Source organism: Melospiza melodia, chromosome Z (assembly GCF_035770615.1).
Source record: "Melospiza melodia melodia isolate bMelMel2 chromosome Z, bMelMel2.pri, whole genome shotgun sequence".
In the NCBI taxonomy this organism is placed as follows: Eukaryota; Metazoa; Chordata; class Aves; order Passeriformes; family Passerellidae; genus Melospiza; species Melospiza melodia.
Genome location: NC_086226.1, coordinates 60,998,967 through 61,015,515, shown reverse-complemented (window position 1 = coordinate 61,015,515; position 16,549 = coordinate 60,998,967). Strand labels below are relative to the sequence as shown.

Sequence of the window (16,549 nt, the reverse complement as noted above, 5' to 3'; positions counted from 1 at the left end):
GTGCCCAGGAAGATTGTGGAACAGACCATGAGTTCTGGACATTCTTGATCACAGAGTGTGCAGGACAATCAGGCAGTCAGGCCCAGCCAGCATGGGGTTAGGAAAGTCAGATCCTCATTGATCAATATGATCTCCTTCTTCATTGACAAAGTGATCTCCTCAGTGTACAAGGGAAAGGCTGTGGGTGTTGTCTATCTGGACCAGAGCAAAGCCTTTGACTCTCTCTCCCACAGTATTCTCCTAGGGAACCCGGCTGCTCATGGCTTGGATGTGTGTGTTGTTTGCTGGATAAAAAATTGTCTGGAAGGCTGAGCCCAAAGAGTGGTGGTGAATGATGCCACATTCAGTTGGCAGCAGGTCACTGGCCTCCCTGGGCTCAGTACTGGGGCCTATGTAATATATTATATATCAATATACGTGGGCGAGGGGATCAAGTGCCCCTTTAGTCACTCTGCAGATGATACCAAATTGCGTGGGAATACTGACACTCTGAGGGTAGGCTGGTTCTGCAGAAGGATCTGGACATGCTGGATTGGTGGTCCAAGGCCAATGGTAAGAGCTTCAACAAGGTGCCAGGTCCTGCCCTTGGATCACAATAATCCCAGGCAGTGCCACTGGCTGGGGTAAAAGTGGCTGAAAGCTGCATGGTGGAAGAGGGCCAAGAAATGTTGAACATGAACAGGGCCTGAACATGATACAGCAGCATACCCAGGTGGACGTGAAGGCCAATGGCATCCTGGCCTGTATCAGCAATGGTGTGGCCAGCAGGATCCTCGTACTTGGCACTGCTGAGGCTACACCTCACGTTCTGTGTCCAGCTCCAGGCCCTGCAGGACACTAGGACACTGACACTGAGGTGCTGAAATGTGTCCAGAGAAGGGCACTGGAGAATCACTATCCTTCGAAGCGTTAAAAGAAGTGCAGAAATGGTGCTTAATTCTACCACAGATTTTTGCCTGCAAATGCGTATGTACTACCAGCCCATACGATCAGGTCTTTTTTTCCTCTCAGCGGGCAGGCTCTCAGAGTCTTGGGCAGCCCCACTGATCAGAGCTTGGTTTCCACACGCAGCTGTCCCCACCGCGGCGCGCGCCTTGCCGCGAGGCGAGTGGTGAGCGAAAGACGAGCCCTGAGCTCGGCCGCCTCCTCAGCAGCGGCACCCCGCCGCCATCACCACACCGGAAGCGGCGGCGGGGCGGGGGCGGGGCCGCCGGCCGGGCAGGGACCCCCCGCGCCGCAGTGCTCTGGCCCCGCCCCCGCCAGGCCCCGCCCCCACCAGGCCCCGCCTTCCCCGCGCGTCTGCTGGGGGAGGAGGATGAGGGGGCGCCGCGGCGGCGTTTGTGGTGCAGCCGCGCTCGTCTGACCGGGCCCCGCGGTCCCCGCCGCTTCCTCCGTGCCGCCCTCCGTCCCCCCCGCGCCGCGCCGCGCCGCTGCCCGGGGCGGGGGAGTCGCGGAGAGTGGATGCCTAGCAGGACCCACGGGGCAGAGACCAGCGGACGCCATGGGCTGCTGCAGCTCTGCCGCGCAGGTGAGTCGCCCGTGTCCCCCTCCCTTCTCCGACCCCACCGCCCTCCGCTGCGGGGCCCTGGCACACCTGCCCCTGGCCGCGCTGCCCGCCCCGCGGCTGTGCCTCCCCCTGGCTCCGGGTCTGCCCACGTCGCTGTCCTGTGGCTGCGCAGCCGCTTGTCCCCTCCGCAGCCGCGCTCTCTGGCGGCCGTGCATCCCCTTGTGCCCCTCTCAGCCCGGCTTGCCTCATGCCAAGCACCCCTTAGCTGCCTCCCACCACGGAGCCCCGCTTTCCTGTGGCAGTGCATCCCCCTCGCTACACCTGTAGCGCCGTTCTCCCGTGGCTGCGCACTCTCCTGCGTCCCAGTCTGTAACCACACTCTGTCGTGGCTGGGAACCCATTGCTTTCCCTCCCCACTTCACGCTCCTCCACCAACAGCTCTGCCCTCCCGTGACTGCGACCACCTTGCTTTCGCCTCTCGTAGCCTTGCTGTTTCGTGGCTGGGTACCTCCCCCATACATCCACTCGCCCAAAGCCTTGATGCACATGAACTGTGCACCTTTTTGCTCCCTCTGTAGCTGTGCTTTTCCCGCTCATGGCTGTTCACCCCCCACCATAGCCTTGCTCCTTACCATGCTACGCACTTCCATTCTCTACGTACTGTTCTGTGTGCTCCTTCTCCTGTGGGTAATTTTCACCTTGCCCATTCTTCCCCAGCCTTTCTTTGGCCTTGCAGTCTGTGGCATTCCCTGCTCCACTTCCCTGCCATGGCTGCAGCTGCAGACCTCCCAGTTCTCACCTGCCATCCTTGTAGTGCCTCGCACCACTTTGCTGTGATCCCCACCCCAGCTCCCCCCGACCTCAGTACCTCTCCCTAGATAGCCCTGCATGCCCTGCCCTTCCCTGCAGCATGTTCTTTGAGGTCCGTACTACCTCACCCGACAGAGAGAAGCTATTCCGTGGGAGAAAAGTCATCAGGCCCAGGGCAGCCCTCAAGTCCACTGCCCGTGGAAAGGGAGGCAGTCCTAATCCCCAGCCTCCTTCCTCACTCTATGGCCAAGGCTTCAGGTGCCTCCCTACATCCATTTCCCTGTGTTTGATTGGTCCCGTGCACATCTCTTGTTTCCGAGGTCGGTTTTTCTTTCTTCCCCCTCCCCCTTCTCTCTGTTTTGCCCGTACTGACTCCTTTTTTCCCCCCAGAGTGGTGCTGCCAGGCAAGGCACAATCGGGAGCTCCACCCAATGCTCCAGTTTGCGGCTCTGCTTCCCATTTTAACTTTGCCTTTGAACAACACAGCCAAAGCTATGCTGTTTTTTTTCGTGGCTCTTTTCTGAAGGCTGTAGTACAAACGATCACGACTGATGCCTTGGCTGTGCTTTGCTCGCTTGTAAATGTTAGTTTCCTTTGGCTGTATCACTTGCAGTGGCTGAATCGTGCTTCCAGCAGACTGCTTATGTGAGAAAGTCCGTTTCTGCTGTCCCAGATGACTCATCACAGAGATGAGTTTTTGTAGCTTATCCGTTCAGGCATACTTTTATTTTTATATAAGAGCTCTGTCCTTCCAATGCAGAACACTGCGGAGAGCTGTCCAGTTGCAATAGGAAACATCCTTTCTGTATAGCAAATATGCTGCAAAGAGGAAGGCAATCAGCCTTATGGTGCATGAACAAATGGTTTGAATTAAGAGACTAACATATATGCTAAATGTTAGGGGCAGATTTTGAAATTGTTCAGTCACTGCAGTAGACTGCCAGAGGATATTGTGAAGTCTGTATTGCTTGAGGTTTGCTAAAAAAAACCCAAAGCATGTTAGATAAACATCTGTCAGGAGTGGCATAAGGAAAGCTGATACAGACTTGGAGCACTGAGAGTGAAGTTGATGTTTTGAAGTAATGTTTTCAAGTCTTTTCCAACCTTATTTTCTGTGATTTCTATGCAAGTGGCTTTTTTTGGAGTGTTTTCTAGGCCCTTTCTAGCTCTTCTGTATGAATTTGAATTGCAGTTCACCGTTCTTTTCTTAAAGGAAAATGCAGCTGTATTTGTGGGTAATGTTAGAGGTGAATTGGTCTGCATATCTAGCGTGTTTATGGGTTTCAGCTGACTGATTTTAGGTTTTAATTAAATTTCTGCTGTGTTCTGCTGCTAGGTTGTATGATGTTCAGAGTAAACTTTTCATTTGCCTTCCTTATGTATGGCAAGATACAGTACAACAATTGAGCATTGTACCCCATATACATATGAGGGAAGTATAAAGAATGACAGTTTATTTAATTTCCTAACTGTAAGCAAAGGTGTGTCTCCTCAGGAAATCCAAATCAAAGACTAGCTGCTGAATGTTTTATCAGCAGTTTTGTCTGGTATATGGATTACAGAAACCTTGCTGTATATCATACAGCACTACATTAGGTCCTAACGTCTGTCCTGTCATACCTTTTATCATGAAAAAAAAGCTGTGCTCCTCATCTACCATGGTCTTTGCATTTCCTCCTCTTACATTTTTCCTGGGCAGGGGTCCATCAGACATTCCTTCACATTTCCTCACCTACTTTTTGCTTCTCCCTTTGTGGTTTCATATTGGTCTTTGACATAATCTCTCCTCTTATCATGAATGCCTTCATTCCTTATGACTTTGTTTTTCAAGTAGATTTCTCATTAAGTTCATTTTTCAGCACTCTAGCCTTTTTGATTTTCATCTGCCAATCCCCGTTTCTGTTTCTGACAGAAATGATCACTTCTGTTTTGATTCTGCCTACCATCTTATCTGATTACTGCATCTCCAAGTCCCTTTCTCAAGACTACCACCTTCTCCTCTCATTTCTGATAATTCATTTACCTGTGACTGAGTGTTGAACTGGATAGATTTCTTTGTTGTTTTATTCATAGCTTTTATTTCATAATCAATTAGCCATTTTCCCCCCTATATATGTTTCCCAGTTCCTTTGCTTTGCCAGCTCTCTATCTTAGGTCTTTTTCTATGCCTCTTCCCCAGCAGAATCTAAAGGTTTCCAGAGAAAAACCGATTAGAATTGACATGTTTACCTTTATTCAGCACTATTGATTGCTACTTACAGAGATGTAGTCTCATGTTTGTTTTCTGCTTTTTCTGCCTTTTTAACTACCCAAAGCCCCATTCATTCAGTTTTTCTGTTTTAATTTCAAATTTCAGGTTTTTACATCCTGCTGCCATCTTCTTCCCTTCCTAATTTTATTCTGAGTTGCTATTCTCCATCCTTAAACATAACAGCACTCCAGTCTATCTCCCTTCTTTTCCAAATTCCTGAACACAGCAATGTATGTTTGTTGTCACACACTCTTTCCCCTTCATATTAAATCAATTCCAGTCCAGATTCTGTATTATGCTGAAATTGTCTTCAGTTTATATCTCTACAGGCTTCTTGTACCCAAGGTGCAAGGATTCCACGTCTTTCTCAACCTACTTGGTCTCTGTTGCTTTCAATAGCATATGTAATCCTCTAGCACATGGTGTCTTATTCTCCCTGGATGTCTGCAGTGCCACAGAATTTTCTGAGTTGGAAGGAACCCACAAGTATCATTGAATCCAGCTCCTAAGTGAGCGATCCCTACAGGGATAGCACTGCCTTCTACTCTCTGATTATTGTTTATTTGCCACTACTTCTGTCTCTGGTTATCCCTCCAGCCTTTCTCCACTTTTTCTTCTTATTTTACCAAATTTATCAGCTGTATCTGTTGAGTCATGTTAAATTAAACTTGATGCAATCATACCAGGCTTTCTTCCAGTTGAGCTAATCTTTCTGTTGCCCCACTGCTGTTTTGCCTGCTGAGGCGATTAGAACTGGAGTACTTCTTGTCAATTTCTTTCTTATTTTCACTTTGGTATTCCGTTGTTGCACAAAGTTCTTTCACTTCCCCTGGTGTAGCATCTTCTATGATCTCCGCTATTTCTTTATCTTCCCAATTAGAATTCTTGTTTACTTCTTGTTCCTTTTCAGCGTTACCGGTTGTTTCTCCTTGGTGTTACCAGGATGTTGTCATCTTTTTTTCTTTAGGGGCTTGTGCAATCCTGTACTTATTTAGGATCACTAAGCTGTCATTTATTTGAGCTTGCTGTCTCTTTACTACCACCATCTTGAACCTTGAGCTTATAGAGGAAAGCTTGTGCAGTGTTGGCTACGTCTTAGTTGTCTTAAAGCACTCTTGTTTACCTGTTGTCAGTTATCATGAACAGATCTTCCTAAGATTTCTTTGAATTGTTTAGCCAAAGTGTACTATCCTATATAAGATTAAAACATGTAAAGGAAGGGATGAATACTGAGGTGGGATTTCTGTCTCCTGTCTGGTATTGCTGTTACTTGTCAGTACCTTCGTGTTGTTTCAGACCTCTTTTGGCCATATCTTTATGGCCATCACGAGGTGGGTGTTTTCACAGGAAGGGTGCTTCTGTCTGGATGCATCTCTTTTGTCATGGATCTGCTGTGCAACAAAGCTTTAGTTTCTTCTTAACTTTTGATGGAGGTAACTCTAGTTTGAGTTTGTGGGTTTTTTTTTTTTGTATGTTTGTGCTGTTTTGGAAATTATCTTCTCTGCCTAAATGTAGGGATCTTTTTAGCAAATAGTGCAGAAGTTCTGAGTTGTTAAAATAATTGCATTTCTTTCAAATCTTTAGTTTTACTGAGGAAGAAAAATGGAGTTGAGTGCTGTTATTTTCTTCCCTGGCTTTTCATTCTTCTCCTTTTGCAATGATATTTTCTTTTATGTCACAGAATCAATCCATTTTAAAACTGGATTTTAAGGAAGCAACTGTTGGAGTTCATCACTCTTCTGTTGCCACAACTGTTAGGCTGTGCTGTAAATCTGAACCAATCCACACAGGGTTTTTTTTTGTTTCTTTTTAAGCAAGAAAACTTATTTTACAGTATAACTCAAATTGCTCCACTTATGTAATTTATAGCACAGTTCTGTAAAGTTTGCCTTTCTTTATCTGAGAGGACAGAAATTCATAGATGGTGAAAGGGAATGAGGTGTGGGGAGAGACAGACCTTAAACTGCCATCTCATGGAAAAGTTGTAAGACAAAATCTCTTCTCCCTTCCTGCTGTTCTATGAGGTAGTAGCTGATAGTAGTTATAAGGTGTTTGCTTTGGCAACATGTTATAGGAAACAAGGCAATTTATTGGAGTCTTAGTATTTGTGTTACTATTAGAAAATACTGTGTGTGTTTAAAATAAACTTACAGCTTTTTATGTTAGTGACTTTATCTACTATATGTGTGAGAGAAGCTTGAAATATTGCTGGAAACTGGAGGCGTGACTGGGAAAAACAAAGCACATTGGTGGTTTTAGTGGTGACCTTGGTTTTTGAAAGACTGTAAGAACTTCCTGTTATAAGAGGAGATGAAGACAGATTATCCCTTAACTTTCCCTTGAGCATTTGCTATCAAAACAACATTTAATAAATCTGGAGTTCCTAATTTTTTGCAAAATTAAGCAGTTCTGATGGAATACCTCTTTCGACTATTATGGCCAATACAGATTACTAATTGTACATCAGCTACATATCTTTAGTGGTCAGAGGTTCTCACAGTCAAATGAGTTTGAGGGGCATCAAAACATGCCTGTTTCATTCTGGGCCATGGGTATTGTCATGGAAGAAGACCAGACAAATAATTGTGTTGATGAAGGGAAGCAGAATGAATTACAACTTCTTCTTCCAGGAGATAGAAAGCTTGATTTCCCTTTCAATATATTGACAGTAAATGAGTCTTCTGTTCTAGTATCTGGTAAGCAGATATGGTAAGAGGGATGAAGTGTACAAGCAGGATCCAAGAACATGCTAATGATAAGGCGTCTCATGGAATTTCTTCTTTATTTCTCATCTGTAAGCTCTGTTGCTTTCCTGTGAAGCATGAGACGTCCTTTTATAAATGCTGTCACAAGCAACTGCACAACCTGTGCAAGTAATTCCTTTTGATCTTAACACAGAAATATTTCACCTACATAGATACTTGTGAGTACTCTATAAAATTCATTGAGTTTTTCCTACTGAGGAGTACCCTTCAATTGTTGTTTCCTTTACTTTGTCTCTCCCAGGGTGACTCGGAGGAGGAATGCGCAGCTTTGCCAACGAGGGGCAGAGCCGGGGGTCCCGTCCTTATGAGAGCAGGGGGCATAACCGCGTCTTTCGCAACTTTTGAGTGGCTCCAGCCAGTGTCTTGGCCTTAGCTGAAGTCTTCTTGCTTAGGGAGGAGGGCAACAAAGGTTTTCAGCATCTCTGCAGGCTCGGTACTCTGTTCCTCAAGTCCAGACATCACTCTAATCTCTTAATTCTGTATTGGCTCATTGTTTTTGGGGTCTTTTCAGTAAGTTTGGTGGAGTAGCCTCCCATGGCATGCTGGTCCTGACGTTAATTTTGCATTCTCTCTGATGCCCCCCACTATGTCACTTCCCCTCACTGTCCTTACTCTGAAGGCAAGCTTTGGCAGTAACTGCATGTCTTTTCTGTATTTAGGCTGACTAGAATTTTTGTGCTTATGAACCTAGCTCTGTGATTTCTTCTGTGAAAAGTAGAACTTACAAACCAGTTTAACAGAAACTGTGTCTTTGATATTTTGTATCTTTCCCCCTCTGAAGCAGCCTTTAGAAAATTGTGTAAATTCTACGCTTATCTTCTAAAAATGGTTATGCAGTGTTGTCCGGCAACTTCTACCTGTTGACTAAACTGATTACTAATTTTTACCTTTGTTTTATGAAACTGTACTGAGAGCTTGGTTATAATTTTTAGAGAAAGAGTTTGTGTTGATGGTTAAGGTTCTAATAAGGTTCTTTTAGGTCATTCTACCACTCTGACATTTCCCAGACTTATGCAGTAAATAAATGTCATTGTATTCATTGGCCTGCTTTTGCTAGGTCCCTTCTTTTTTTTCCTATGTTTTTTGGTTTCTTGTTTGTTTGTTTTGGTTTTTTTTTTGTTCTGCTCTTTTAAATCTTCTAGGTAAGCAATTTTCTAATGTGCAATAGAAGTGTATAATTGTATGTCAAGAGCATCTGTATGTATATTTAAGAAGAGAGAAGCATCCACTTCATTTTGAAGTTCAGCTTTACAATCCAAAAGTTTAGTTTTCTCTGCTTTAATATTTCAACACCCAGTATACGATGCATTATAAGAACAGAAGATGATTGCTGGTATATTGGAAAGCTGATGCCATACTGCATTTTTATATGCTGGTTTCTAGCAGCTGCTGTTTTTATCAGTAGTGTTGCTAGACTGTGGTGGAGAGCATGATTAGCAGAACATGTTGACTTGTATCTGATAATATATATCGTGCCTGCTCTTAATTAATGTAGTTAAAGCAGCTGTCTACAGCAGAAATGATCACTGGCCTTTTTGGTTTGATTTTGTTTTAAATTGAAACCACTCTTGCTGTTCTCCAGATATATTATTTGACTGAGGAAGAGACCTCTGAATGTTGTATGCAGATCTACAGAAACAAAACAGGAAAACCATTTAAGTACTTTGTTCAAGGTCATGGTAACTATGTCCTGCAAATGCTTTGTCAGACTTCCCATAGTTTGCAGTGGAAAACTGGAAAATTATTGCCTAGTTATAAGGAAGTATGCTTATGCAATAAGCTAAGGGCATGACATATTATTTCCTTTTCCATTCTCCTCCCACTTTTTCTTACATAAATCAGATAGAGCTTTCTTAGTATTAGTTCCTGTTAATCTAATATACTTTAAGTGTCCTCAAGCGCTGCCCTCTTATTATGTAATCCTGAGTGTTTTTCTTTCTTGTTATGCCAGAATTTTGAACCTGTAATTCAGGAGTTTGTGTTTAAGCAGCTTTGAATGTCACTTGGCAAATACATTTGAATATATTTTGGATGCATTTTGAGGGAATGTGTATAAAACTGCTATGAATGTCCCTGTAAGTGGCAACACGGTTAGTTCTCACAGCAGTGTCATGCAGACCATGAGCTCCTAATGAGCAGTGATTTACATGAAGACAGTGCAAAGAACAGGGCAGTGTTTTTCATGGAATGTCCTCCACATCTCATGGGGAGACCAGTAACTGGAGAGTTCTGCCCTGGGATTCCTGGTGGATTTTTTGGGTGCATCTCGATGTCCTGTGATAAAGCTAACATTTGAAAGTAAAGTATGTTTTTAATTGCATGTTTTACTAGTCATAAGTTAGAAAATATTTTGTAATTTATGATTTGTAGTCTGTAGAAGTCAAAAATTTTGAAATTCTATGAAACAGGTTGATAATCAGGTAGAAAATTCAAATGTAGTGCAGTAACTTGGTATGTGCAAAATGTCTTCAGAAGTGAAGAAATGTTTTGGTTTTGTGGTTTTGGGAGGGTGGGGTTGTAGGGTTTTTTGGGGTGGTTTTGTGGTTTGTTTTGGTTTTGTTGCTTTAGGTTTTTATTGTTGTTACTGGTTTGATTTTGTTTGCATGACTGATTTTTTTATTAATGATTAAGAACTGTGGAAGTACCAAAATTGCATTGAAATGGATATTTTAAGCCCCTGAAAAATATTACTGTGATATTTGTAAAATATCCTTATTTATTGCTTATTCAAAATGTATACTTAATGTATAATGAAGAAACCACAGCTAAATACTTTTGAGGCTTAAAAACAAGGCTTTTGTCTGCAGATGGCCTGATCTCTAAACTTCAAAACTGCAGCAGGTGTGCTGATCATGTCAGCTTTGTTTAATCAGCTGTGTTATGTTTCAAGATAAATATTTAAGTTGTTGATTGAGGTGGAGGTATGTAATCAAGGAATTTTGAAGCCATGTTTAGTACGAATTGACTAAAGATGAATGGAAGATGATCTACAACACAACATATGCTACACTAAAGATTGAAGTCCCTATGTATGAGTTTTCAGGGTAAACATCCTTATATTACACCATTAGTAATACTGTGATACCTTATGTGCTCTCAATTTTGTTTACCTTATGTTAAAAACTTATAAATACTATTGGTGCTATTAGCAAAATAGAAGATACAGAAGACATACTGAATTAATGGTATTCATAATATCTATAAGAAGCAAAGGATAAATTCATTACCTTTTGGTGGATAAAGCAGTAGAACACCATCAGAAAACTTCTGCTAGTATTATTTTTGTGTTTCATACTTAAAAGGGGCAGGTGCATCTTTTCAGTGGACAGGGCATTGGAGAACAGATGGTGGATTGTGAAGTTGTTAGGAAAATAAGAATGTGGGTGCCTAGATGTAAAACACAATAAAATAAAATATGGCTCTAGGTCCAAAGTGTGACTAGTGTCTGCTTTGCAGTAAATTAAAGAATACACTGGATTGTTACTGCAGTGCCGGATTTCTTCAGCCTGACCAGCTCCTGGCACCAACAGCAAGAGTGGGCCGCCCCCAGAAAGCTGTCGAATCTGGGGTGCTGCTCTAGGGCACAGCTGCTCTAGGGCACAGGTGGACTGCACTGGGGATAGTGCTGCGCCGAGGGCAGGGACAAGGAACGGGGAGAGGGCTTCTGTATGTTTTCCACACCAGATTACACCCTGCCGGGTCTGGGAAAGAAAGACCCTGACTCAACCGCATTCATCAACTTATAAGTGGGGGGAGGTCCCAGGGGAGGATACAATCTTTAACTAACCGGGAGAAACTAGGGGTGGAACATAAGGCGGGGAACACAATGTTTAAACCAGTAGGGGACTACAGGGGAGGAGAACTTAAACAAACCAATGGGGTTTCGAATGATGTAAAATTGATAGGGAAGTTTCTAGAGAAAGCGGCACGCTTGGGGAGGGATTGACATTCAATGGGAGGAGGATCAGGGTACAAAAGGGCAGGTCTTTGGGGAGATGGACAACTAGGGCAAAAACCAACAACACATGGGGAAAAGGAACAATCCATTCGTAATAAAATATGCTATAACAGTACTAAATAGGAAGGATTCTAAAACTGACCGCTAGAGCTGCATTACAATCAAAACCACAGACTGCAACAGTTTGTAGTGAGATTGAAGCAGAAATTCCACCAAAATGGAATTTGGACTTCACTGTGAGTTGCATGTCCTATTATGGAGTCCCTTTTGGAATTACCCCAGGGTGTTTTGGCTTCTTTCTAGAGATGACTGAGACATGCTGCAGTAGTGTTACAGTGACAAGCTCTTTTGTCCTTTAAGCAGGAGACATTGCTTCAGTTGTCGAAGTCTCTGGCAACTCAAGATTCTGCCTCCCATGAGAATGCAACCATTAGCAAGCTCTTTGAGGTTGGTATGGTAGTCCTCTTCCCCAGAGGTAGATCCGGGCCAAGTCTACTAATAATTATTTTAGTGTGTTTATGCAGGTACTCTAATTGATACAATTTAGTTTATTCTTCCAGGGAGCTGGTATAGTTTAGTAGTGTAAAAGTTTGCACTTGCTGGTGTGTATTCCTGTTCTAGTAGTAGTGGAGGTATACCAATAATATGCTGTACAATAAACAAGTTTTATTGTGAACCTGAGAGATTGTGTGAACTCATGACAGAGTGCTGTAAGGTGCTGTTTAGTGCTTTGTCTGAACATCTTATAGGTCAGCTACAGGAAGTCTGTAGGGAATGGTGGACATTTTAACTGAGTCAGCTGTGTAAGTGTTCTTAGACTTCCTGATGGTGTAAGCTAAGGGTTTTCTGTAAAAATATAACATGGTTGGTAATGTCATGAACTGAAAATAGGCTTCATTCTTCAAGACTTTGTTCTGCACACTTAAATAGTAAACTCACCACATGAAAGTTTTATACTAGTTTAATTTTTATTTTTTTCGGAAGTGTACTTTGTGTGGATTTCAGTGTGTGCTTGGGGTCAGGACTCGTGGTTTCTTTCTCTTCACGCTCTAGGATTGAGGTCTGTTCAGAAGTGGAAGAAGTTTCATTAGGATAATATGCAGCTGCTGCTAATTCTTTTAAAAGTTGCATAGTGTGGAAAAGTCTGCCATGTCTTGGACAGAAAAATGCCATATATGTTAGACCTCTTGCATTGGAAACAGTTTGGTAAACTAGTAAATTATGGCTCATCTTATTTGTAGGCGGAATGCTTCACAGTAAAGGTCAACATGTGATTAGTGCTGTTCTTTAGCTTGTAAAGATGTAAAATGGATAAAATACCATCTCCTTAAATGGCTGTTAGGAAACACTGATAAATGTTTCAAGAGCTCTTTTTCTTCTGCGTGGGTATGTTTCAAAAGCATTTGAAGGTGCAGGGTTAAACCTGGCTTGCAGGACAGCTTCTGAACTGGATGACTTCTTGGTCATCACCTTTTTAATCTGGCTTGTCCATTTCCCAAGGAGCCATGCCCTTAAATGTCATTTGGTGGTATGCAGCAGTATTGCAAACGGACTGTCCAGTTTTGAAGAGTTGAACTTGCATCATAGGTGTAAAAATGTATATATTCTATACTCAAAATGCTACCAGAACAAACCAAATTCTAATTATATGATCAGTTGAATCACTGGTACCTCATCAGAACCAGTCTGCCTTCTAGGAAAGGTGCATGTTGCAGGACTTTGGCAGTTTCCACAAAATGTGCCCATTGAGAATCTCTTGATGAGAATCCTTTTCTGCCTCTAAACGCCATTTATTAATGCTGTTTGCACACTGTGGCTGTTTGTCTTCTATGAAGACAGTTAGCTACACAATAATTTCTGAACTCTAATTTAAATAAACAAGGAGCAGTTATGTCTGTTTACTCTTCTGTATTGAATTACTGTTGTATGTGTTCTGAGTCAGGATGTTACATCAAGGTGATGAAACAACAGAGAATTTAAAGGAGATGTAGTTAGATTAATATGGTTCCTGATAGGGTTTTGTAACAAATTATCTCAACATCAGTGGAACTATTAAATGAAGTTGTGACTTTATTCTTACAACCTTTGTGTTCATATACAAGTTGGAATACCCCTATACTCTCCAGCTGCTAACTTACACTCACTAGCTAAAGTGGAGCCTAGGGTCTGACCTGCAACTCCTTTTCATCCAGTGGTTGTAACTCATTCCAGTTATTCACTAGGTTGTCCTTAATTCAGCCCACCTCCCTTACTAGCAACTGAATTTTCTTCTTCTTGAAACGTGTCATCTGACCACCACAAGACTTTTTCTTTCTGCTTCCTGTACCATCATGATGTTGCAGCATCATCAGTTGATAGCAGATTCCATCTTTATCTTATTCACATCTTTGCTACTTACCCACAGCTTGATTATCTCTATATGTAGTGCTGCAGATGTTCCCTAATAGGCCTCTCACTTTAGTCTTGTCACTCCCAAATTTTACGTTGCATGAGACATGTTGTTTTCAAAATAAATTCTCTGTAGCTCCCTGCATCTGTAGTCTCCTGTTAAAAGGCAGTGTTTTTTCATCTTTTTATGCTCTTATATGGGTTTCACTCTGGTTATGGCATATGAGTGCTTGTATGACAGCATCCAGTACTGCTATTACAGTTAACAGTGAAAGTGGTTTTGACTATGCTGGTTCTGGCAATTCCTGTACAGAAGTATATTGCGTATATAAGTATAGTGTGCGGAGCAGACCTACTCTTTGGTGCTGGAAAGGTATATTTTGTAAGTGGCAGCAAGAAAGAAATCTGGAAGAGGGATTTCTGGTTTTGTTTTGGAGTGATTGGAAAATAGCCTCTTTTTAATTTTGTATTTGCATGCAAGTACTTTTAGTCCTGAGAATGTGTAGCTCTGAATTCAGCTAGAAAAAAACAGTAGTTAATGTCCTGACATTCTTCCCACTTCCTCTTCTGCAAGAGAAGTCTTAATTGTAGACATCCAATTTTAAAGGTATGTAGTACTAAAACACAATTGTAAGATTGCGGCACCTGAGGGTTTTGATTTGGTTTTGAGTTTGCTAAGTCTTGTGCAAAATGGACAGATGTAAACTGCTGAACACAATTATTTGTGTTCTTGAGTAAGTAATTCATAAAATCAGCGCAGAAAAGCTTTTGTGAGCAGGAAATGTTCCCAACCTGGAAGTTTGTGTTGGACAGAAAGACTGATTTGCCATCCTTCCACTTCTGACTGATAGCGCTCCAGATTCTCTGCTTTCGTGACCCTACATGCTTTGTTAATGACGAGAATATCCTTAGAGAGCATAGTGTAAATTATGAAAGCTCTGTTTTAAGGGAAAACTTGAAATGAATCAAGGAATTCCCAATTTTTCTTTCTCTAGCTTTCTTGCATAAGCAAATATTGCAGGCTCCTAATCTGGAAGAAAAGCTAAGAGTGTAAGTGCTGATTTAGGATTTCAGGCAAAGCATGTCTACTAAAATGTTATGGCGTTTCAGTCACAATGGATACAAAGCATAGTTTACAGATTGCAGAACAAACAACATTTGTTAGACCTTATATTGACCATAGATTAACAGTTTATGTTGCCAAAGCATGAAAATCAGTCTGAGTAAATGCCTAAGGGTGTAGAGTAGACAGGGAGCAGTCACTAGAGAGACACAGACACTAACATCAAAGACAAGGATAAAGGACTGTGAAGCTATGGAACAGGATTCATTGGGAATCCAGAATACAAGGAAGCAACTGGGAGGAAAACAGTACACAGATAATGGTGGCTAGCTTGGATTTTAGTGAGATTTGAGGACAAGAAAGATTGCACGGGCTACAGAAGAGAGGTGTTGTTTTAAACATATAAAATTTCATACCTTGTTACCAGGCTAGGTAGTTAAATTTTAAGCTAGTGAGTATCTAGTACCTGTTGAGTTTCCTCCTGGGATACTTTTTGTTTAGAATACCTTCTGGTTTTTAATTTTTTTGGATGATTTTTTTTTTGTTTGTTTGTTTGGGTTTTTTTAAATTTTGTTTTGTTAATGCTTTCTTTAAGTTGTTTTTGGTTTTTTTTCAGCAGAGTAAGAACCATAGGCAGAGAATTCATTTATCTGTATAACTTTTTGACTATGTTGTACGTTACAACATTTCAAGTTTCTTTTTGACATATAAATTGGAGTCTACTTAGTAAGTAAAATGGATTACTTAGGGTAACTGTGACTAGTCAGACAACCGAAATCCTTGCAGAGCTATTCTAGAGGCTTTTAAAAATCCTATTAAAAGATTTTGTATGCAGATGGTAGAGAGAGGATAAAAAAAACCCAAACCAACAAAACAATCAAAGCACACTCTGCAGTGCATTTTGCTGCTCCCTTTTTTGCCAACGGCAATTTGCTCTTAAGACAGCAGCTGTAGCTGAAATTTACCTCTGCTCTTTGTAAATAAATTTCTAAAGAATCTAGAGTTCTTGGAGTGAATTACAAACAGGAAGCACGAAGCCTTGCATATTTTATGCAAGTATGATTATGCTAATTATAGCAACATATAAATGTCACAATCTTGTTGTAAATGTTAAATTCCAAGACTGTGTTAGTGTGAACTGCCAGGATAAGAAGATTTAGTTTTGCTGAATGTGGTTTGTAGAGTGCACAATGTGACCTTTTAGCACCTCTAGTGTCTTGTTATTAAGTAAAATCTAAAGAAGTTTTACTGATCAGGACCAACAGTGAATTTGCAGTTCAAATTAAAATAGTATTTATCACATCTGTAAAACTATATTCATCACATCTGTAAGTGTAACTTCCTTAATAAAAGATCGCAAAATTAGCTTGGAATTCTCTAATGTAAAGTTGGACTACTTATAAAACTCCATTTTTTTGCAGTGTGATGCATGCAGTATTTAATTTGTTTACCCAGTTTTTGGGTTTCTAATGGTAGTATATGAAAAGGCTGCTTTGTGCTTGTGAATTCAAAAAAGCCAAAGTCATGAATAGCAAAAAAGTCACCTTGCTAATATCATGTAAGTTACATGCTATTGCTTTTCTTTTTTTAAATTAAAAATATGCAGAATACATAGTGGAGGTAAAAATTGTTGACATTTCATTCAGCCATTCTGTTTTAATTCAGTACTGACATTTGCTACCTTGTCGGCAAAATCTCGAAGATTGTTCCATGTTGCGGTCCTTGGTGGTGGTGGATGAAACCTTCCCCAAGAGTGTCTTGTGCCAGCGGGTAGGAGACACAGGAGCACCAGCACAGACAGACACAC

General features: G+C 41.7%; 1 protein-coding gene across 2 annotated transcripts in view; it reads left to right on the top strand.

Annotated features, from left to right (window-relative positions):
* The first annotated feature begins 1,418 nt into the window (after window positions 1–1,418).
* Window positions 1,419–16,549, top strand: part of SLC44A1 (solute carrier family 44 member 1) — a 70,439-nt gene continuing 55,308 nt past the window's right edge. For both annotated transcript variants that reach the window (XM_063181014.1, XM_063181012.1), the window contains exon 1: window positions 1,419–1,528. In XM_063181014.1, the coding sequence (XP_063037084.1) occupies window positions 1,502–1,528 (27 nt within the window). In that variant the 5' untranslated portion in view covers window positions 1,419–1,501. The remainder of the gene's footprint in view (window positions 1,529–16,549) is intronic.